At 49.2% G+C, this 23,731-nt stretch overlaps 1 protein-coding gene across 2 annotated transcripts in view; it reads left to right on the forward strand.

Annotated features, from left to right (window-relative positions):
- Positions 1-23,609, forward strand: part of LOC143837033 (heat shock cognate 71 kDa protein-like) — a 42,339-nt gene extending 18,730 nt beyond the window's left edge. The window contains exons 1-9 of one of the 2 annotated variants that reach the window (XM_077336445.1): positions 6,520-6,695; positions 11,575-11,784; positions 13,235-13,440; positions 15,223-15,375; positions 16,590-17,145; positions 18,140-18,342; positions 19,840-20,038; positions 20,151-20,383; positions 23,161-23,609. In XM_077336445.1, the coding sequence (XP_077192560.1) occupies positions 11,580-11,784; positions 13,235-13,440; positions 15,223-15,375; positions 16,590-17,145; positions 18,140-18,342; positions 19,840-20,038; positions 20,151-20,383; positions 23,161-23,346 (1,941 nt within the window). In that variant the 5' untranslated portion in view covers positions 6,520-6,695; positions 11,575-11,579 and the 3' untranslated portion in view covers positions 23,347-23,609. Of the gene's footprint in view, positions 1-6,519; positions 6,696-11,574; positions 11,785-13,234; positions 13,441-15,222; positions 15,376-16,589; positions 17,146-18,139; positions 18,343-19,839; positions 20,039-20,150; positions 20,384-23,160 lie in introns of those variants that run through there. The other variant, XM_077336446.1, reaches the window with a different exon arrangement.
- The last annotated feature ends 122 nt before the right edge of the window (positions 23,610-23,731 follow it).

The following is a 23,731-nucleotide window of genomic DNA, read 5'->3' on the forward strand; positions in this document are numbered from 1 at the left end:
ACTTCCACAATTTTGTTCAACATTTACTGAAACTTTTGTCATTTGTTTCATGGACAGAACAATTTGCACTAGGACCATCATTCCTTTGGACAGCCAATATAAAAGGAATACATGTCCCTGAAGAAATGTTTTTTGGAAAGCCTTGATAAAACCTGGGAGCACTCGGGCAAATCTGTTTACTAACATTAACGGCTGTGGAAAAATAAAGGTACAACCTTGGGTTCGTTTTTTTTTTCTTATCAGTGTAGCCTTCAGGTGGTGACCAAAGAGCTCCTAGAATTGCAACTGATATCCAGGCGTTGCAGATCAAGCCACCTGGAGAAAATGGCCACTTTGGAAGGACTATGGAATTATACTCCATGCAGGAGTAGTCAAACTGCGGCCCTCCAGATGTCCATGGACTACAATTCCCAGGAGCCCCTGCCAGCAAACGCTGGCAGGGGCTCCTGGGAATTGTAGTCCATGGACATCTGGAGGGCCGCAGTTTGACTACCCCTGCTCCATTGAAATCCCTCTCCTCCCCCAGTTCCTGCCCTCCTCTGCAAGGATTGCTTAGCCCAGCAATCCTTTGCCAAGCCGGTGAGCTTTTTACAAACACATTTGATGTTAATATCTGCAAATAAAGGCGGGATTATCATTTATTTATTTATTTTACAACGCCGAGTCAGCCACCCTATCACTAGACCTGGGGTTACCATGGTTACCAGGCCCCCGCGGGAGGCGCCTGTACTAAGCAAAGGCAGCTACGTGACAACGCTCAGATCGCTGTGTGGGCGGGCCCCTTGGAGAGGCGGGAATTCCCTCGTCATTGGGAGAGCGGCAGCCGACTCTCTCTCTTTCCCTCTCTCTCATTGGCGGCTTCGCGTGGATGAGCCGTTTGACTGATGACTGCTGAAGGAGCGAGGATCGGAAAGCTCCAGAAGGCGGGCAGGCGGGCGGGTGCGGAGTTTGGCGCGACTTTGCAACGGAAGGCGGGCTCATTGGTTAGATTGATTAGCCGCCCAGCCATTCCGGAGCGGCCCTGTAGAACAGAATCGCGCGCTGCAAGTCAGCGCTCGCTCTTGCGTGCCAAAATCCAGAAAAAAGCCAGGTAGCTTTGAATCCCCACCAGAAGCTGTCAAAATCTGAGTTTTGCCTTGATAGGATGTGAAATTGCTTCAAAAATTAAATAGTTTTCAATATGACAGTATATTTCTCATAAGCCCCAGAACCCCACAACTAAATGGACAAAATTTGAGTCCAGGGGCACCTTTAAGACCAACAATGAATTATTTTAGGTTTGCATTTTCTGTGCGTGTATGAAGAGAAATAGACAATGAAATAGAAACCATCAGAGTGCAAATAGAGTGAATTAGTAAACAGCATCATGAAGATATCCGACAAATATGTAGCATAATGAAGACTTTTGTCGCCATTTAATAATGCCTTACTAGAATTGAGTTCATTACTCCTTCGGGTTCAATTGCCTTTCACAAAAACATAAGGGGAATAAAAAAGATTCAAATGGGTAGCCGTGTTGGTCTGAAGTAGCACAATAAAATCAGTCCAGTAGCACCTTTAAGACCAACAAAGATTTATTCAAGGTGTGAGCTTTCTAGTGCAAGTTAGTCTGAGGAAGAGTGCTTGCACTCGAAAGCTCACGCCTTGAATAAATCTTTGTTGGTCTTAAAGGTGCTACTGGACTCTGATTTTATTGGGAATAAAAAAGTTAGTGATTAATGGCAGGCACTTTCCAAGATGTGAACAGAAGTAATCAAAAGACATCCATTGCTAACGCCATCCATCTATTTACCAATTTACCGCTGTTTGCTAATTTACTCTCATGTTTGCACTCTGATGATGCCTGTTTCATTGAGGAAATGTGCATGCAAATGAAAGCTCACACCTAGAATAAAACTATTGATCTAAAAGGCACCATTGGACTCAAATTTTGTTCTGCCATTTCAAACCAACACGGCTACACACTTGCATCTCTCAACTAGATGTAAAACTAAATCACTATAGCTATGAACACAACATTAATGAAAATAGACTCTTCAGTGACTCAGAACAGACCCCGTCCTAGCAAACAATGCTTAGTGGCACAGGGAAAGAAAGTCCAAACTTTTAAATTATAGAAGTGAATGGCGGCTGATTCTGGCTTATGCTGCTGTCCTGGAGTTCTTTCCCTGCGTGGGCCTGCAAAAGAATTAGCAGCTTTCCTGCTCTGGGCCTTCTCTACCAATTATTCAAAGGAGGGAAGGTAAAGGAACCATGCCAAAACCTCCTCCTTAAGTAAACATTTGGGAAAGGTTTTAATTCTTTCCTGTTGAGGCTCTAGCCCCCCACAGAAGGAAAAGTCTGTCACCCTAACCTAACCCACCATGCTGTCCCTGTGTGTGGTCGGATAAAGAGTGGACGAAAAATTGGGTTGATAGATGACTTTTTTTTTTATTACCCAGAGCAACTGTAAATATTTCCCTATTTTTGAGGCCCCCAATGTTTTTAAGCCCATATGAGGGGGATAAAGAGTGGGAGAAAAATGAGTAGTGGTGAGGGTCATGACAGGTTCCCCCCCCAAAAGTAGCCATAAATAATTCCCTATTTTAGAGGTCCCAAATGTATTTTGAGCTCATGTGCACCTTTGGGATTCTAAGACAGAATGGTGGGTTAAGGACATAAAATGGCGACTGCAGGAGGTGGAGCTAGGCACCAAATGGATGCCGCAGCTTGCCTTCAATCACAAGGCAAATATCCTAGTATCTGTGATAGTAAGGGGCTGTCAAAGCAACAGTTTTAAAAATCTGCCTAGCCAATCAGAAGGCTTCCTGGACAATAGCCCCGCTCACTTTCTAAAACAGTGGTGCCAGGGACCCATGGGTCATCGAGCTAGTGACCCTTGCGCAAGTTAGTGGACGACTAGAGTAGTGTGGGCCCAAACTGGGCCCAAACATTTTCCCCAGGTGACTAAGCATTAATCATCTTAAACGTGACTGCTAGAGTTGCCAGCTGGCCAGAAGGAAAATGTTGTGTTTCCCTTATGTGTGGATACAGGTAACTAAAGCATGGTGGTAAATGATATATTTAGCTTCTATAAAGGGGCAAGATATGTTTTGTGGGGTCAGTTGGCAACTGTAGATACCTTCAATACTACACCCCTCTCATGCCATTTCTGAGGAGGTGGAATGCCCTACCCTGGTTCTGGCTGCAGTTTGTACACACTTCTTTAATTCTTCTTCATTATAAAAGACTCCATAGAAGTTTGTCCTTGTTTTTGCTTCACTCATAGTGTGAAGTCTATTCCCACATTGGGCAACATATGAAAACAAGGCTGTAGTGTAAGGGGGGGAGACTCAAGAGCTAAGTTATATTGCCACTTTGTCCCCCACCCCAAACTTTGAGGCCAGGACTTTTCAATACAAAGCACACCCACACCATTTGTTTCACACCGGGAGCAAAATGCCACACTCGCTTTGGTTTGGTCTGGTGCGTATTTTCTTGCAAAAAGAGCAGCCCAGAATCTTCTCCTCCAAGATTCTCCTTTATGTTGCTTCAGAGAAAGCACAGCCTTGGGCAAGGAGAAAGGAAGGCTCACAGGGTGGAAAATTACCGGTTGAAATGCACTGCTGCCGCAGCATTCTCAGAGCCCCTGCCAACTATTCCCCCCTCCTTGCAAACCCATTACTGCCCTTAACGGAGATTGCAGTCCTGAATCTTAAAGGAAAGCAATAAAGGGGCTATTAGAGAGGCGGAAAGTTTTCTCTGCTAAAATCCTTGCTCCCACTGAGAGCACCAAGCACTGTGCTAGACCTCAGGGCTGTAAAAATTGAGAGGAAGGCCCATTAGGAAGGTATCCTCTGAAACAGGTCCAGGTCCTTTCCCTGACTGTTTTTAAAAATTAAATAACTAGGAAGTCAGTGTGAAATGCAGGCTTATGGCTTATGCCATTGAGTTGCAGAGGCAAGGCTGCCAACTGATTAGCAGAAAATCTGGTTTAGTCATACTCTGATCTGAGGAAATCCACCCCGGGGATTTTACTTGCAGATCAGGGAGCTAAGTTCAGGCAGTGACTGGTGTCCACAGACCCAGTTGTTAAAGGCACAGAAGCAAAGGCTCAGAAAGAGCTTGGCAACCCAACTTCCCTTCTCCTCATCCTCCTCAGCAGTCTTGCTCTTGTCAGGGCAAGAATGACTAAATGCAGCTTCCATGTTCAGCAGCAGTATAAAACTGAATGCAATTGGTTGGTGAGCACATGGGGGAGATTAATTTCTGTGGACTTTTTGGTTGTCTACTGTGGGAAATAGGATGCTGGACTAGCTGTATAATCCTTTAAGGCCCCCTGCGCTCTGGGACCCACATACCTGAGGGACCGACCACCTATTGCAATGATGTCAGAATGCTATACAGAATGGCACAACAGTTGTGGTTCTGTTTGATTTGTAGATCTAGTGGGTTTATTGTGGCCTGTTTCCTCTCCTGCCTTTTGCTTTCACACCTTCCCCTCCATCCATCTTTCCTACCTCCGGAATGCAGTGCCAGGGCCTTGGGCACCTCACTATCTGCAATGCCTGGTCCCTTAGAAGGTTTCCCACGTGGCATGGGTTCTCACGGGATGGGGTGCAGGTGAGGTGGTTATACGTTGTGCCTGTTTTTTTATCTACCCCAGTTCCGACAAGGTACTTGTCAGGTTAACTTGGTTGCTTTAGAATAAACATATCTTTTGCACTACGTCAAAAACTGTTTTCTGGGAAACTGGAAAAACTTGACACTTCTGCTTCCCTCGGGACCTTGCGTTGTGCAGGTACTAATTTGTTGGTGTGTCCCAGCCCATGTGAGGCTAGTTTGCCCTCAATTAGGGCCAGGGACTTTTCGGTCCTGGATCCATCCTGGTGGAATGAGCTCCTGGAAAATCTGATGGCTCTGCAGAAACTATTGTGGTTCCACAGGGCCTTCAAGAGGGGGCTCTTCCACCAGGTCTTTGGTTGAGGCCAAGGCATGGGTGATCTAGGGGCCCTGCAGCACATAAGAACTGTTACAACCTATACTGGAACAGTCGACGCCCCGGGACTTTCTTTGAGGCACTGGGTAGGAGGGAGGGTGGGAGGGAAGGGAAGGGATGGGGGTTTCTCGTTGTTTTGTCCTCTTTCTTTTTCACTGCCAGTTTTTGGTTGTTTTTTTTAACTTTTAAACTATTAATCTTTGTGGGGTTTTATATTTTATAATTGTAACCCACTGCGAGACGATCCCTGATGGTGGTGGGAAGTAAATAAATAAATAATCTGGTAACAAAGGACAAGCACTTTGCACATGCTCAACGGCACTCTCTTTATTTATTTATTATATTTATATATATATATATAATCCCCGCTTCACTTGTTCCTTCTAATTCCCTGCCTAAATTCCCTCCCTTCCCTAATCTCCTAGGGAGCAATCCTGAAGAGGTTTTCTCAGAAGTAATTCCCAAGGATGTCAAAGTAACCTCAACCAGGGCCAGGTGGTAAGTTCTCCCTGGAGAATTGGGACAATTCCGCAGGGCCTATAAAACAGAGCTGTTCTGCCAGACCTACACTGAAGCCAGAAAGACAGCCTTACTTGACATCTGCATCACCTCCCCCCCCTGGGAAATTAAAGGTGGTTTTAAATTAATCTGGTTGTAGTATGTTTTAATAGGACAGCTATTGTTATTTTATTGTTTTGATATATGCTGTTACCTGCCCTGTCTTAACAGCCATTTAAAAATAAAATTTTATTATTATTCTGGGGGCTTCCTTCCAGGAATACGGCTTTGGAATCACAGCCCTAGTTAAATCCTGCTTGGGGCAGAGGCTTTACTGCAACCCTGTACCACACCCTGTGTCTGAATAAAAAAAATCAATAACAATATTTAATTGGAAGGAAGAATCCCGGTCAGGGGAGCCCCTTAAAATGATTTACACAATTTATTGGACCTACACTTGCATACAAATTTAAGGGGGGGGGGGGTTAGTTTTGCATTTCAGTAAATCCTGTAATTTCCAATTGTGCCAGATGCCCCTTTCCTTAAAAAGAAATCAATTCAATTTCACCCCGTCCCCCCCCCAAAAAAAAAACTTCGGACAAGCTTCATCTTTCCCAGCCCAGCGCTTGTCCTCTCTCCTGTCCTTTGGTGCCCCATCCACCGTTCTGGCCAAAAATACTCCCCCGAGCCGAGTAAAATTAGACACTGAAGTCACAGTTTAGGGACACGGCCCCGCAGGCATCTCTGCGAGATCGGATGTCGCGCCGAGTGCGGTGTAAATGGGCAAAGGATCGTGGCACTCTTCTCCCCCCCCCCCCCCTCGGTTCTTTCTTGAAAGTTCGGAACCCGGCTCGGTTCGCACCCCCCCCCCCCATTCCTGGGTGGGGCGAGTGGCGGCAACCCCGCCCGCAATTCGAATCACTCCACCCCCTCCGCGTCTGATTGACACCGCTAATCCGGAGCCGGATTGGTCGCTCGAGCCCAGCCAAATCGAGAAGCTTCTGTAAAGTGTCAGAGCCCCCGTGGGGTGGGGGAATGCACCAACCAGAAGGGGCGGGGCGGGTAGTTTATAAAAACCCGGGAGAGGCGCGAGCGAGCAGCAGGTTTGGGGAACACGCGTGCACGGTTCAGACGAGCGGCTTTCAAGCGCGGGGAAGACGCGGGCTTTTCCTTTGGCGCAGCGCAACATAGAGAAAGAGGCGATTGCCAAGCGAAAGAGGTACGATGCGCGGCGGCGGGCGGAGAAGGAAAATCAAGACGTGCAATCTGAATCCGGAGTCGCTCCTGTCGTGGCGTCGTTCTTTGCAGACCCTGCTGTTTTGGCGTTTAGACGGGGAGAGGCTGGCTCCGGATCAGGAGGAGGAACGGCGCGGGTGTCGATCCCCCTGGGTTCAGTGTTTATGCTGATGTCGGCAGTTCGGATTTTGTTTGGCGCCTGGAACCGTGAATGGGGCTGTGAATGGGGAGAGGGGCGAGTAAATTGCGCTTAAACCCACTTTGCAACGCCGAAGGGCTCTGGACGGGACTGCGACTCGCCGAGAGTGTCTCTGAGCACACTGCAGAGGGCTTTTGACAAGCGGCACTTGGAACGGGGCGCTATTCGCCCCTCCGAAGCTTTACCGGGTGAATTTCAGTCCCGGGACCTCTTGCCTTGGCAAACAAGCCACCGTTTCGACGGAAGGACTGCCGCGGCTGCTCTGGTGGCAATAAATTGCGCGGAAGGGGGTGGGCAGTGCCCTGTGTTCTGGAATACTAGGAGCGCCTTCTCAAAACGCGCAGTCCGATCCAAAGCAAGTGGGCTGCGCAGGGCGAGCGTGCGTTGGCGGGGCTTGCTTTGCTTCTAGGTCCCTGCCTGCTTTCCTCCACGCCGCCCCAAGGAGGGGAAGCTGGCCCCGAGCACCCAGTCGCCGGCAGATCGACGAGTCCCGCGGAGAGCGGAGACTCCTTTCCACTCTCGCCCGACTGTCAGTCGGGATGCCAAAGGGAGGCGCGTCCAGGCAGGGTGGCCAACTGACCGCAACCCCTCTCGGCTCTTGTGCTTTCCAGAGCGCTTTGCTGTGCATGAATGGCCCAATCTCTGCCCTCGAGCTGTTGCTTATATCTGGATAAAAAGTTAGCAATTGGGGGGGGGGGGTAGTATAGTTCAAAGGGATGGAAGGATCCCTTGCAGTGCTTGGATCAAGCTTTTCTGGGGGAGTGATCCAGTTCTGTTTCATTCAAGCGGGGGCTGTCTAGTTGGATGTCCTCCCCCCCCCCTTAGGATTGGTTGGGGGTAGCAGAGTTTGATTCTCTGGACCGAAATAGTGGCTAATATTCAGTTCCCCCGCCCCCTAATGTTCAGAAGGGGGGGGGGAAGGACCCAAATCTCTTTCTAACAGCATTATGAAGGGGGAATCCTTTATTTCGGCCTTAAAACAGCGCTCAAAAATAAGGGGTGGGTTTTGTTTAGCTGTCCTCCCCACCCCTAAGAAAGACAGTAATTTCGAAACTCTTTTCTGGGGCTGAGCATTGGAACCTTCCAGATAGCTGCAAGGACCAAAACAGCCTCCTTTTTTACGTTGTCTGATATAAGTTGGTAAGCGTGGGAACACTATGTTCAGAGGCAGCCCACCCCTGTCACATATCCGAGAGATGAACTCTTGCATTCTAGAAAGTTCTGGAGCAAAGAGGGACTTCTGCCATTTCCCTGTTGCCACCAGGGGTGCTAGAACGTAAGGGAGAGCAGAGGGGTGCAGAATGCCTCTTTTTAGATTTGGGCAGGCAGTGAGGCTTTGGTCCGTTGGGGGGGGGGGTCAGCCCTGCGGACATTGGAGAGCCTGGATGAATGCAGGGAGGGGGTGCATCTGTTGGCCTGCCTGCTGCAGCGTTTGGATCCCCTGGCTGCAATCTCCTAATCCGTCTGCAGAAGTTCTAGAAAATTCGGTGTGGGTTGGGGAGGATGCACGCCATCTGACTGCTCTGAAAGGGTCGCCACCCACAAGAGGCTGTCTCCGCCCCCTTGCTGGGTGGCGGCTCCCAACTTGGGCAAATCCAGGCAGTGGGGCTGGCAGACTCTTATCAGGGGCAACAGCTGTGCCCTTCAGACTGGAGACTCTGTGCCAGGGACTTCCCTCACGTGCCCTCCCTGAAGCGCAGCATACAGAGATCTGCCAGCTTTTTGCAGAAAAAAACACATGTGCTCGCTCCAGGGCTTGATTTGAATGCATGCTCAGACCCCCTCCCATTTGATGCACAGGGGCGGGAGGACGCTGTTCTTTAAGATAAATGCTAGCTCATATAAAAGGCAGCTCTGGTAGAGGCTATCGTGCAACAATCTCCCCCACCCCCCTTGTATGGTGGTTTAGCTTCCAGGTCTTTAATTTCCCCTGAGCTTATCCAGCAGAGCTCGGGACTTTTTTCAGTGCCTTGCTGGCTCAAGAAGAGTCTCTGAGCATGCACAGAGCTCACTGCGATTGCCAAGTTCATGCATTGTGGAGATAGGTGAATTAGGACTTGTAGCTTTCCTTCTGCAGATAGGGCTGTGATCTTAGATATTCCAGGGCTCTCTTCTCCTGAGCTGTGGTCGATTGCTGCCCATCCTTTCCATGTTCCCCTGGGCACAGTTGTGGGATGGTGTGCCCTTTCTGTTTTTAATGTGCCATACAAAGCGCAAAGTGCTTTTAATTGAGGAGCTGGCTGTGCATCGCGTTGTGGCAATTGGGTGTGAGGAATATTTTCTCTAAACCTATTAGGATTACGTCTGTCTGTCTTCATTTCTCCACAGAGGTGGTGTAAGCATGTGTGGTCTGTCATGCTGATCTGACAGAGAGGATTATGCAAAGATTACCCTATTTCTAGAGTGAGGCGGGTCTTGAAGTCTTAAATGGGCTATTTGAGATTCTCCCATTTTCCTGGCGCACAGCCACTGGAACGCTTAGTCGGCCATGCCATCTTGCACAAGAAGACGGGTGACTTTTTATACCCCCGTTTTTCTCCCTCTTGCTTTTTTATTTTCTCAACAAATCTATAAGGGGTGGAGGGGATTTGAACCTGGGTCTCCCAGATCCTAGTCTGATCCCTACACGTGCCATGCTGGAGATCCTAAATTGTGACTCTGACAGTGAACAGTCTGCAGAAGTTAGATTCAAGTGGGTTTGATCATTCTCAGACTGAAGTCCGCTTCATTTCATGTCTTTCCCCAGACACTGTGACACCCCTGCTCTTAAGCTGAAGGGTTTCAGGTAGCTAAAACCCTTGAAAGATTTATCCCGGGACTCACACCACTGCCTCTCCTTTGCCCCCCAAGTGCTTCTCAGACCTCTTCTCTTGTTCTGCAGTTTTCCCTACAAAAATATGGACAATGATTTCCTCCTACCAACATCTGAAGAAGTGAGCACTGACTCCCGGGAAGCTCTTGCTGCAGTGACCATTAGTCTTGCAGGTGCCTCTAGGATCAGCAGAGGGAAGCCAGCTAGTCTTTATCCGGTCCTTTTGGCTGTTGGGTCTGCCTAGCAAGTGGAATTCTTGCACAGCACTGAAGGTGCCATCCCAGCGCCTTCCAGCAGGGGGCATTTGGCATGTAAATACATGGGGATGGTTTTATTTATTTATTCATTCATTTATTTTTAGACTTATTTCCCGCCACTCCCAGCAAGCTGGCCCGTCGCAGGTTGCAGAATAAAACCCCAATTAAAACCCATTAAAATCCACACTCATAATACAACATGGCAGTAAGATATAGAGCCCACTCCCATAGCGGTATGTCTATCAAAGGGGGCATCAGGGAACGGATCATTCTACCCAAGGGGGCATCAGGGAAGGGATCAGCTGGCCACCACCACGATGGGCCAATCTGGTGATGTATCTTCCTTAGGGAGGGCCCAAGCAATCTTCTCCTTGTACTGGCCTCAACTATAAACCTGGCGGAAGAGCTCCATCTTACAGGCCCTGCAGAACGCTGGAAGCTCCCACAGGGCCCATAGCTCTTCCGGGAGCTCATTCCACCTGGTAGGGGCCAGGACTGAAAATGCCCTGGCCCTGGTCGAGGCCAGGCAAACTTCTCTGATGCTATGTCAGACATTAAAGTTTAAAAGGGACTTTAAGAGACGTAATAGGTGCTGTAATCGAAGCTTTTGAGACGGCAGCAAATCGTTTTTATCTCTGCCTAAGTGCTGCAGCAGCAGTTTGGGATTTACTTCATTAACCATCTGTCTTTCCGGAGGCGAAATACGGGTTTATTTTTGTTTTTTAATGTGTAATATAGAACAGCATACCATTTACAGTAAACAGTGTGATACGATCAGATTACATCAGGAAAACACTGTTAGAGGAGAGTGACATCAAGCTGCAACCAAACAGTGGCCGCCTTGCTGTGAAAGAGAATGCATTCCGGACTATTCTTCGGGTGGTTCTGGAGAGACGGTAGAGAGAGGGTAGAAATTAGATTTTTAGAAGAAGGAAAGTTGTCTTTCACTACCGGAAGGAGTCTCAAAGCAGCTTACAATCACCTTTCCTTTCTCTCCCCACAACAGGCCCCCTGTGAGGTGGGTGGGCCTGAGAGAGCTCTGACAGGCCTGCTCTGTGAAAACAGCACTATAAGGGCTGTGATTAGCCCAAGGTCACCCAAATGGCTGCATGCGGAGGAGCAGGGAATCAAACGCAGCTTGCCACAGATCAAAAGCTGCTGCTCTTAAACAGAACATCAAGCCGACTCTTGGTCTTTAGTGTTCTTTCAGAAAAAAAAAAGGCTTTCAAAATCAGCAAACTTCAAAACCTCTGTAAGTTTAGATCGGGGCAGTATAGCTTGGTGGCTAGAGACTGCGATCCGGCAGAGGTAAATCCCTGCTTTTCCAAGGAAGTTTGCTGGGGAAACTTCAACCTGTCATGTGCTCTCATCCTTACCTACCTCACAGGGTTGTTGTGAACGTAAGCAATCTTGTAAGCTGCCTTGTGTCTCCATTAGGGAAGGCAGGTGGCATGTAAGTGAAATTTGTTCTAAATGTCTAGTTTGGAAATACAGAGGGGGTGATAAGCTGTCTTCTGTCTCACGGCTGGGGGTGGCATTGGGTAACTACCACGTACGAGGGTCTTGTCTGACTGTTCCTTGTCTCCTTTTCCAGCCAAAATGTCCAAGGGTCCAGCCGTTGGCATTGATCTGGGGACCACCTACTCCTGTGTGGGCGTCTTCCAGCATGGCAAAGTGGAGATCATCGCCAACGACCAGGGCAACCGCACCACCCCCAGCTACGTCGCCTTCACGGACACAGAGCGCCTCATTGGGGACGCTGCCAAGAACCAAGTGGCCATGAATCCCACCAACACAGTTTTTGGTAAAGACCCAGGGATCCATTACCTCGTCGGTGGGGGACATCCTCTGGTGAAAGAGGCAGGCCTACTCCCACTTCAGGAGTTTGACCTCACTGGATTTAGAAACATGTAACTGTTGAGAATGGCACTCATGCCATAACCATCACAGAACATCAGTTTACCAACTTCTGTGAAACTCCCTTGCTTCCTGAGGTACTGTAGGGATCCCCTCCTCCCCAGAAATCAGTGGTGTGCTACAGACTCTGAGGATCGTGTCCCTCTTAGTATAATGAGAGTCTAAGATCTTCAAAGGTTGCTCTGATCATCAGAGCAGAATTGTCGATAAATTCCGGACGAAGCTATGAGAATGTACTATAGATCAGGGGTAGTCAACCTGTGGTCCTCCAGATGTTCATGAACTACAATTCCCATGAGCCCCTGCCAGCATTTGCTGGCAGGGGCTCATGGGAATTGTAGTTCGTGAACATCTGGAGGACCACAGGTTGACTACCCCTGCTATAGATGTCCATTGGTCAGGCTCTGAACTAGTACTCTCCCTGGGCTTGGGAGGAAAGTCCAATGGCTCAGTGGTGGTGCTTCTGCGTTGCTTGTAGAAGATCGGGGGTCAATCCCTGGCGTCTTCTGAGAAAGGGATTTTGTGATGGAGATGTGAAGTTTGGGACCACAGCTGATTCTGTGCCTGGGCCAAGGAGCAAATTCTGAATGACGTTTCCAAATTGCATTGAAGCTGAGAGTCTGGTCGGAGTTTGACCGCTGTGCCATCTAGCCTCAGAAAACAGAGGAGGGGTGGATACCATAAATGGGGCCCTGGAAGATTTTATTTTGAATATATGTCTCTTCTAGCCACTTCCGTGGTCAAAATTGCCCCCATCTGCAGCTGCTTTGAGCCCCCTGTAGGGAAAAGAAAGGCCTTGCCCCCTCTCAGGGCTAACAGAAGTCTGAATGACCTGGGGAGGAGGACTATCTTGGGGGGGGGGAGTCTTTCCCACTAGCTGCTTAAATGGATATTTAAAATTATCCATTGTGGGCTCTAGCTGCGGATTTCCAGTGCGTGGTCCCCAGTATCCTTCCAAGATCTGTGTGTCTGAGCTCTCCTCCCTTCTCCCCCTTTGAAATATGTGTCCTACACCAATGTTGTCGGTGACTGCTATAAACTTAGTGCTGAATGACCCCTAGTTCCTGGATATCTGCCGTGGGGATAGTTTTTCTTGGATTGGCCCTACCCACAATATCTGGCATGGTGAACGTAGCTGTGCCTTCCTTGTTTTTATCCTCACGCCACCCCTGGGAGCTTGGCTATGCTGAGAGGGTGACAGCCCCAGTGAACCACACAGCATGCAGGATTTGAATTCTGATCTCAACAACCGTGCTACGCTGCCCCTTCACTGCCTCTTTGTGGTTTCTGCTGGCCTCTCCTCTCCCTGACTCCTTTCCCGCATGTCCTCTTCCTAGATGCCAAGCGCCTGATTGGCCGCCGCTTCGATGACCCCGTGGTCCACTCCGACATGAAGCACTGGCCTTTCCAGGTGATCAACGACGGGGGTCGGCCCAAAGTGCAAGTGGAGTACAAAGGCGAGACCAAGACCTTCTACGCGGAAGAGATCTCCTCTATGGTTCTCACCAAGATGAAGGAAATCGCCGAGGCCTACCTGGGGAAGGTGGGTAGCAAAAGGACTCTGCTTGGGCTACTTAAACCTGACACAGCTACGCAGCACAAGATCAGAGTCCAGTAGCACCTTTAAGACCAACAAAGGTTTATTCAGGGTGTGAGCTTTCGAGTGCAAGCACTCTTCCTCACTCGAAAGCTCACGCCTTGAATAAATCTTTGTTGGTCTTAAAGGTGCTACTGGACTCTGGTTTTGTTGTGCTACTTCAGACCAACACAGCTACCCATTTGGATCACAGCTATGCATTGTAAAAGATGTTTATATGAAGCCTCACCCACTTATCCTGTGCTTTAGGATCAGCTAAGGATCCCTGGCCGGAAGGAAATATGTCTGGCCAAAGCCAGGGCCTTTTCAGCCCTGGCTCCTGCCTAATGGAATGAGTTCCCAAGGGAGATCAGGGCCCTGTCTGAGATTGCACAGTTCCATAGGGCCTGCAAGACAGAGCTGCTGGGCTTCTGGTTGAGGTCATCTGGATCAGTGGTCCCCAACCTTTTTATCACCGGGGACCACTCAACGCTTGAAAATTTTACTGAGGCCCGGTGGGTGGGGGGGTAGTTTACTCCTCTACTCTCAACCACTGCCCTAACGCTCTCTGACTCTGATCGCTATGGTAATGTTTAAACATCCCTTCAAAATAAGATACAGACAGGCCACAACAATGAACATAAGGAACATTTTATTTTCGTGGAAATTTTAACTCATGGCAATGACAAATCAATGGGAACCCTGAGCTTGTTTCTCTGCAACGAGATGGTCCCATGTGTGCCTGCCAGATCGTGGATGAAGTAAAGGGCAGGGGGGAGAAGGCGTCCTTCGGGGCCCACCTCCAGTTAGTCGACGGACCACATGTGGTCCGCGGCCCACAGGTTGAGGATCGCTAATCTGGATAATACATCAAAATCATGGGCCTCCCTCCCGCCCTTTCCCATCTCCTCCAACCACTTAGCATCGTGCCAGCTGAAATTACTATCTTCCTCAGTCATTACGGTTGATGCCATCAGCAAATTTTACCCTTGATTTAAATCATTCTTAATTGGTTTTCTCCTATGGAAATTTTATTAGTTTTTGTTGAGCAACCCAAATTGCATAAACCCCCCAAGGCATGTCCAGGAAGAGCAGTATGTAAATTGGTAAATAAACAAGTGAAAAGTAAGCAAAACTGACTTTATCTCTGTCCTGAATGTTAACAGGAATGGGTGGGGTAGTGGAACTTGGGGGACTTAGGTTAAAAGCTTAATGCAGGCCTTGTCAACCCTTTGACCATGAAGGAGCCCGTGAAAGAATGCTTCAGGCTCTGAGGAGCCCCAGAAGTGATATCCTCACCTGCATTAATAGGCAGTCTTGAGGACTGGGGGTTTGGAGGGGGGGGGAGGGGAGACAGGAGGTAGGCAGGAGTAGGCATGCGGCCTCAAACCACGAGAGAATTCATTCATGTTCTGGAGGGGGAACAATGGAAGTGGCTGCTTTCATAGACAGGTGCAGAAAGGCCATGAACCCCCTCTTGTGCTTCCGTGGACTCCTGGTTGGGAATCCCTAGCTTAATGAAAAACGTGCATCTTGAAAAAAGAGACCAGCTGGTCCTGGGGCATTGAAATAATTGGCTTTGGAAGAGTAGCCTACAAGGGCCAGGGTGGTGGATTATGAAGAACCAGCCATCGTAGGGATGTCCTACGAGTAAAGGACATGGGTATTCCTAAAGCGAGGGGTCCCTCAAAACACGAAGCAAGGCAGCCTTGATTCATGCGAACTTCCTCTCTTCCCCGCACCTTCCAGAGTATCACGAACGCCGTCATCACGGTCCCGGCCTACTTCAACGATTCTCAGCGGCAGGCCACCAAGGATGCCGGCACCATTGCGGGCCTCAACGTGCTTCGCATCATCAACGAACCTACGGCCGCGGCCATTGCCTACGGGCTGGATAAAAAGGTGAGGAGGAAGGGCAGGGCGGGGTGACCCTCGGAAGCGACATGGGTGAAAACGGTGGGACCTGGTGCGAATTTCCTGTCTTGTTTCCAGGGGGCCTAATTTCATGCCAAATGGGGTATGGTGACCTCTGTAGCTTCTAGATCAGGGTTTTGTGAAACACAGGGGTTTTTTGCTGGTTCTGGAAGGGTTTCCCAAATGAGTGGGAGTTAATTCATTTTTAATTCTTTTAAAAAATTGTTAAACATTATCAGGTGGTATGGCCATAAATGGTCACATTGACCTGTTCCCCCCTCCCTAAAATGTCCAATGATGGGCCTGGAGGGGGTAGGAAAGGGAGGGGCCTCGAATGGGCATGTCCACAGCTCTGCTTCCCAACCCTATTCTGCATGATCGTGCCACTTCTGGGGTTTCTTGAAGCCTGAAGAATGTTTCAGGGGGTTTCTCAGCAGTTAAAACATTGCAAAAGGCAAGATCAAGGGTCCTAGATTGATGCCATTCTGTTTAGTGTGTTTAGTGTGTAGGCAGGGCCTGTTGGGGTTCTTGCTCAGCCAACCTCCTGATTGGCTCCTGGACTTTAGACTGCACAGATTTTTGGAAGCTCTGCCTGGGCAATGGCAGCTGTTCCCACACCTCAAGCATGTTCATTGTGTGACTGAAGGTATACTGCAGCAGCCATTTTGGGGCTGGCTTCACCTTCTTTGGCAGCCATTTTGGGGCTGCGACCATGTTGCTGTGTCAAAAGGGCTCCGAAGAACCTCTGTTGTAGAATGTATGCCTTTAGGAGGCAGGGAACTATCTATGTCTCATTTGCTCTTCAAACTTGTACACACTGACAGTAAGCCAGTTTGGTGTAGTGGTTAGGAGTGCGGACTTCTAATCTGGCATGCCGGGTTCGATTCTGCACTCCCCCACATGCAGCCAGCTGGGTGACCTTGGGCTCGCCACGGCACTGATAAAACTGTTCTGACCGAGCAGTGATATCAGGGCTCTCTCAGCCTCACCCACCCCACAGGGTGTCTGTTGTGGGGAGAGGAATGGGAAGGCGACTGTAAGCCGCTTTGAGCCTCCTTCGGGTAGGGAAAAGCGGCATATAAGAACCAACTCTTCTTCTTCTTCTTCTAAGGGAAAAACTTCAAGGCACAGACCTTTGAGGCCCAGTTCATCCCAATTATAGTACCATCCTAACTGTGCTGGATTCATGCCCTTCTTTCTAGGTTGGTGGCGAACGCAACGTCCTCATCTTTGACCTGGGTGGCGGCACCTTCGACGTCTCCATCCTCACCATTGAAGACGGGATCTTTGAGGTGAAGTCGACCGCCGGGGACACCCACCTGGGCGGCGAGGACTTTGACAACCGCATGGTGAACCACTTTGTGGCCGAGTTCAAGCGCAAACACAAGAAGGACATCACGGACAACAAGCGGGCAGTTCGGCGGCTGCGCACAGCCTGTGAGCGGGCCAAGCGCACTCTCAGTTCCTCCACCCAGGCCTCCATCGAGATCGACTCCCTCTACGAGGGCATTGACTTCTACACCTCCATCACCCGGGCCCGCTTTGAGGAGCTCAACGCTGACCTCTTCCGGGGCACCTTGGAGCCTGTGGAGAAGGCCCTCCGCGACGCCAAGCTAGACAAGTCCCAGGTGCATGACATTGTGCTGGTCGGTGGGTCGACCCGCATCCCCAAGATCCAGAAGCTGCTGCAAGACTTCTTCAACGGCAGGGAGCTGAACAAGAGCATCAACCCCGATGAAGCGGTGGCCTACGGGGCAGGTAAAGCAGCAGAAGAAAAAGAGTTGGGTCTTATATGCCACTTTTCTCTACCCAATGGAGGCTCAAAGCGAAATGGTTCTCTTCCAAAAGAGCCAACATGGTGTCGCATTTAAGACTGGTGGCTTCTAACCTGAAAAACCAGGTTTTATTCCCCATTCTTCCTGCACGTGTGGCCAGCTGATTGACCTTGGGCCAGTCTCCGTTCTCTTAGGGCTGTTTTTGCAGAGCAGTTCTCTCAGAACTCTCAGCCCCACCTCCCTCCCAGGGTGTCTGTTGTGGGGAGAGGAAGAGAAATGGGTTTCTATGCTGCTTTGGGACTCCTTCAGGTAGTGAAATTGAGGAACCAGGGGCATTCCCTCGGAGACCAATCTGATCCCAGTACACTCTTCATCAGCAGGCGACACCGTTTTGCGTACAGTCCGTATGGATTACCGAAAGGTTTTTTCTTTTTTGGCACTAACAATCCCCCTGAGTAGCCAATCGCCCCCCTCATTAAAGCCTGATCTTGTTGGTATCTGGAGCCAGTCACAGTTCTCTTAGAGCTGTTCTCTCAGAGCTCTCACAGCCCCACCAACCTCACAGGGTGTCTGGAGGGATGCGGAAGGGAAAGGTGTTTGTAAGCCACTTGGGGAACTCCTTTGGGTAGTGAAAAGCGGGGTATAAAGATCCCAGCTCTTCTGAATAGTCCGAGGCTAGTTTTAAACCACTAGAACAGGGGTAGTCAAACTGCGGCCCTCCAGATGTCCATGGACTACAATTCCCAGGAGCCCCTGCCAGCATTCGCTGGCAGGGGCTCCTGGGAATTGTAGTCCATGGACATCTGGAGGGCCGCAGTTTGACTACCCCTGCACTAGAAGAACCAGCTTTCCCCCCCTTGTCCCTTTCCCTCTCTGAGCAAATGCAAGCAGTTCCTGTTCAGGACAGGCAACCCAGATGGAGTTTTTGGGAAGACGTCCCCGACTCACCCCTCCCACCCTGACCTTTTCCCCTCCAGCTGTCCAGGCCGCCATCCTGTGTGGGGATAAGTCCGAGAACGTGCAGGACCTCCTCCTGCTGGACGTGACGCCCCTCTCCCTGGGCATCGAGACGGCCGGCGGGGTGATGACGGCCCTGATCAAGCGCAACACCACCATTCCCACCAAGCAGACACAGACCTTCACTACCTATTCGGATAACCAGCCAGGGGTGCTCATCCAGGTAATGGAACTTGCAGGTGGTGGTTTAGATCCCCGGGCTCGGGGACTGATCCAAAAGGCATCTTGCGTGAAGAGTGGGCTCTGTGCCCAGTGATGCATTGGCACGATTGATCCGTGGGATCTGAACCCTGAACGTGCATGAGATGCTCCGCTAGTTCTCACCGTGGTCTCAGCCGGGACTTGAGTCAAAGCCTGTAGGATGAACCTTGCTCCAGCAACCAAGCCAAAGGGCCTTGTTATGCAGCCCAGAGAGCTGGGGAGACCTTCGATTAAACCTCTGGCCTTTATATTCTGTTAAGGAGAAAAGCGGAGTAGGAATTCATCACAATTCTCTTTTTCTTAAAGTGTATCATTTGTACCACATGTGTAGGTAATCTGAATGTAAGGCGCTGCAATATCAGCAGTGGTTGCTTACTCCTTGGTGTATGTCTTTGCTAACTAAGTTGGAGAAAAACGCTGCTGCATCGCAGTATTCAAACAGCCATTTCTTTCCTGCTTCCCAAAAGGCTTTGGCAGCACCGTAAACCACTTGTACCCAAGGTCACCCAAGGTCATGCTAGATCTTCTACAGTGCGTGTTGTGAACCATACGCAGAGGGCTGAAATATTTCGCACTTTGCCTTCTTTCCCCCTTTTGTATTTGTGAACTGTTTGGAATTTTTGTGGGGTTTTTAAGGGGATTATTGTGTTTTTAACTTTTTATCTTGTAACCCGCCAGAAGCTGGCCCAGCCAGCGGGAATGGCGGGAAATAAATTTCTAATAATAATAATAATAATAATAATAATAATAATTTTTTAAAAAAGAGAAGAAAATAAGCCACTTCATCTTGGGATTGGCCCCTGGAGAGCTCCAGGGATTGCAGCCTGTCTGGTGACTTTCTTCACTTCACATCCCTTGTTCTGGTTCTGAATTTTTCTTTGCCCCAGCCGACAACCAGATTCAAGAGGGGGAAAATACTAGACTGAGAACAGGCTTTTGTACCAACTCTAAATGGACTGGTTTCTTTTCCAGAAAAAAAAATGGGCAGCCCTGAGATGTACAAGAAAATTATCTGGCTGGTTTTGTTGCAGGGTGCCCGTGGCACCAAAGTTTGTTCTCTAAGAGGCAGCTTGGTGTATGGGTTAAGAGTAGCCACCTCTATTCTGGAGAATGGGGTTTGATTCCCCCCTCCTCCTCTACATGCAGCCAGCTGGGTGACCTTGGTACAGTCCCAGTTCTCTCAAAACTCGTGTCAGCCCCACCAGCCCCCCAGGGTGTCTGTTGCGGGGAGAGGAAAGGGAAGGGGATTGTAAGCTGCTTTGCGACTACTTTGGGTATTTATTTATTTTTATATTTATATCCCACCTCTCCAAGCAGCTGCCAGCCCAAGGCGGCTCACAATAAAACAATAAAAACAACACTCCAATATCAACAATTAAAACATTCCCAGAGTAATGTGAAGCATGTTACAAAAGCCCAGCTCTTCTTCTAACCTGCTGGTGTCACTTCTCTCCCCCAGGTATACGAAGGCGAGCGTGCGATGACCAAAGACAACAACTTGCTGGGCAAGTTTGAGCTCACGGGGATCCCGCCCGCTCCCCGGGGCGTCCCCCAGATCGAAGTGACCTTTGACATTGATGCCAACGGTATCCTCAACGTTTCTGCGGTGGACAAGAGCACCGGCAAGGAGAACAAGATCACCATCACCAATGACAAAGGTAAAGGTGCCGGCGGGGGTGAGAGGAAGGCAGTCATTGGCCCTCGCCTGGCCTACGCACGGCCCCGCCTTCCCATGCCTTGCGTCTGATTGGCTGCTCCTCCCTGCCGCAGGCCGCCTCAGCAAAGAGGAGATTGAGCGCATGGTCCAGGAGGCGGAGCAGTACAAGGCTGAGGACGAAGTGCAGAGGGAGAAGATCGCGGCCAAAAACTCCCTGGAGTCGCTGGCCTTCAACATGAAGAGCACGGCTGAGGACGAGAAGCTCAAGGACAAGCTGTCCCCGGAGGACAAGCAGAAGATCCTGGACAAGTGTAACGAGGTCATTTCCTGGCTTGACAGGAACCAGGTGAGTTTGGGGTGGATAATTTTGGGATGGACCGGATGGTGCTTAGACTGCCCAGTTATGGCAAGGCCTGACTTGGCCTCTTCCTTGTCCACGTTTAAGGAGAAACAATAGCCGCACACAGCATTTCAAGTTCTGTATTTTAACCAAGAATTTATACCATCGTTAGTGTTGCTCATTCCAACTTTGGTAATCTAGAGCAGTGGTCCCCAACCTTTTTATCACCGGGGACCACTCAATGCTTGACAATTTTACTGAGGCCCGGTGTGGGGGGGGGTAGTTTACTCCTCTACTCTCAACCAGTGCCCTAACGCTCTCTGATCGCTATGGTAATATTTAAACATCCCTTCAAAATAAGATACAGACACGCCACAACAATGAACATAAGGAACATTTTATTTTCATGGAAATTTTAACTCATGACAATGACAAATCAATGGGAACCCTGAGCTTGTTTCTCTGCAACGAGATAGTCCCATCTGGGAGTGATGGGAGACAATGACACCCGAAGTGTGTTGTAAAGGGCCGGGGGGGGGGGGGGAGAAGGCGTCCTTCGGGGCCCACCTCCAATTAGTCAATGGACCACATGTGGTCTGTGGCCCACAGGTAGGGGATCTCTAGAGATTTTTACATTTAGGGGGCAGAAAGCCTTGGCAGGGGCACGAGACTATAACATCCATGCTCCAACAGCCATTTCCTCCAGGGAAAATTCCTTTCTCACGTTCAGGGATCAGCTGCCATTCGGGGGAGATCTCCAGGGTCCACCTGGAGGCTGGCAGCCCTTAAGCAGGCGACAAGGTGCCACAGAGGGAGGGCTTAATGCAAGAATCAAAGCAACTTTCAGAGGGTGTTGTTTGACTTCTGGGGTGGGGGGACAGACCCTTGTTTCCATAGGGGAGGGATCCCTTTTTAGACTCTTTATTATGGAATTTCGTTTGCAAAGAAACTGAGATATCTGGTCTTCCTATCCTCTACCATGAACTATCCTCTACCATGAACTATCCTCTACCTCCTATCCTCTACCATGAACTACCATGAACAGGCTAGACCTGTTGAATGTAGAAACCTCTGAATCAAGGTTTAGCCTTTGCGGGGTAGATTCAAATGGGTAGCCGTGTTGGTCTGAAGTAGCACAATAAAATCAGAGTCCAGTAGCACCTTTAAGACCAACAAAGATTTATTCAAGGTGTGAGCTTTCGAGGGCAAGCACTCTTCCTCAGACTAAGCTCACACCTTGAATAAATCTTTGTTGATCTTAAAGGTGCTACTGGACTCTGATTCTTTTCCAGGGTGTACTTGATGCAACGTTACCCCGCTGGTCCACTAGGAGGCAGCAAAGCCATCCAAACTTTTAACTGGTTAGTGGAAGCCCTGTTTCTTGGAGCGATTGGTTGGCTAAGACATGAAAGCAGCCTTTCCTGAGGATTCCTGGGAACTGTAGCCTGTAAGAAGGACAATGGCCACATCTGCAGGGAGAGTGGCAGTGTCTTTAAACTACAATTCCCAGGATTCTTTGGAGGAGGGGAGCCAAGCGAATTAATACCTGCAAGCGGTATTTTGCGTGTACATGTTTGATAAGCTGTACTTGCGGGTTCCTATTCAGATAAACTTAAGAAATCTCTCCAGTAAAACGGTGGCATTTGTGCAACTTGTACATTTTTTATTAAAGGCTCTCTCCACCTAGAAAGGTATTTGGTTGAGGCCAGTTGATTTGACAACAATTACTGGGCCCCCAAATCCCCTCCTCAGATATGTCTACGAAGCACACCATGAGGCATCCTGCACTGCCAAATCTGCGGGGTTGCAGTTGATGTAATAGTTCAGTTATCAATGTCCGTGCTATTACCACGGTTATTAATTGTGATAGTTACGGAACCTACACTGTATTTTATAGTTTTCACGTTCCTTGTAAACCACCCTGATCTGCAAGGGCAGGGTGGTAGAGGAATACAATAAATAATGAAATAGAATCACAAAGAGTTGGAAGGGATCTCCAGGGTCATCTAGTCCAACCCCCTGCAGAATGCAGGACATTCACAACTTTCTGCCTACTTGTTATAACCCCAATTCCATGCCTAGGTGAACCCCCCAAGAAAAAGAAAAAGCCCAGAATCCCAGGGCAATCTGACCTGGAGGAAATTCACTTTCCTTCTAAGAAATTTGCCTCCCTTCTAAGAAGATTGTTCCCAACGCCAAAAAGATTTCCCGGATGTGTGTTTGGTGGGGGGGGGGGGGGGTCTTCTGCAGCTTACCCTATTTGAAGTTGCAGTCTAAGTCAGAATAGCTCATGAAATTGCCTTGCTCCATGGTAGGGCCGGATTCAAATGAAAAGAGGCCCTAGGCTATTCCACTTACGTGGCCCTTTCACCTCCCATTTTTAAGTTTGTAAATTACATGAGAGATAATAAAATACATCATTACTGTGATATATATATCAATATGTTAAATGAAACATGTTGTGATTGGTACTAACCTTTATAAAAAATGTGGAACATAGGCCCCTCTTGATCTTGAGGCCAAAGGCTGAAGCCTAGTTAGCCTATAGGAAAATCTGGCCCTGCTCCACAGTTTCTAGTGGAAGTCTTTCGTGTTACCCTGTTAACTGGAGTCTGAACCAGGAAGCTTCAGCACACCAAATACATGTCTTACTGCTGAGTCACGGTCCTCCTTTGGGTGGGAGCTAGAGCAGGCTTTAAAAGATGGGGGACGGAGTTGTGACCTTCCTCCAAGGCCCTTGAAAGGATCTGAACCCATCCCCCCGCCCCCTTTCTCTCTCTCAGATGGCCGAAAAGGAAGAATACGAACACCAACAGAAGGAGCTGCAGAACGTCTGCAATCCAATCATCACCAAGCTGTACCAAGGGGCTGGAGGCATGCCTGGTGGGATGCCCGGCGGCTTTCCCGGAGCAGGCGGAGCTGGAGGTGGAGGTGGCTCCTCAGGCCCCACCATCGAAGAGGTCGATTGAGGCGTTCTTGCATCTGACACCCTGCTTGCAGGAGGCATGGAAGGCCAGCCGTCACAGGGCTTCCGTCGATTCCACTTCCCCTGTTGAACAGCCTCCTTCTGCCCTGTTATCTTGGTTCCACTCTGAACTCCGTCACTCTTTAATCCCTCCCTCCCTTTCTTTTTTTTTCCTGCTCTGTGACCGAGCTGGGCGTTATCTCTTGCCACACTGAGACATCTTAGGTGGTGTTCACGTGAATAAATTATTGCATTTTGTCATCCTGCTATCTTGCTGCCAGTGTGGTTATGTAGTCCTAAGCACATACACGTCTGCTCCCCAACACACACACACAAACACACACACTTTTGTATGCATCTACTTCCCTTCTCCACTAAGTCATACTAAC

This window comes from Paroedura picta, chromosome 5 (assembly GCF_049243985.1).
Source record: "Paroedura picta isolate Pp20150507F chromosome 5, Ppicta_v3.0, whole genome shotgun sequence".
Taxonomy (NCBI): domain Eukaryota; kingdom Metazoa; phylum Chordata; class Lepidosauria; order Squamata; family Gekkonidae; genus Paroedura; species Paroedura picta.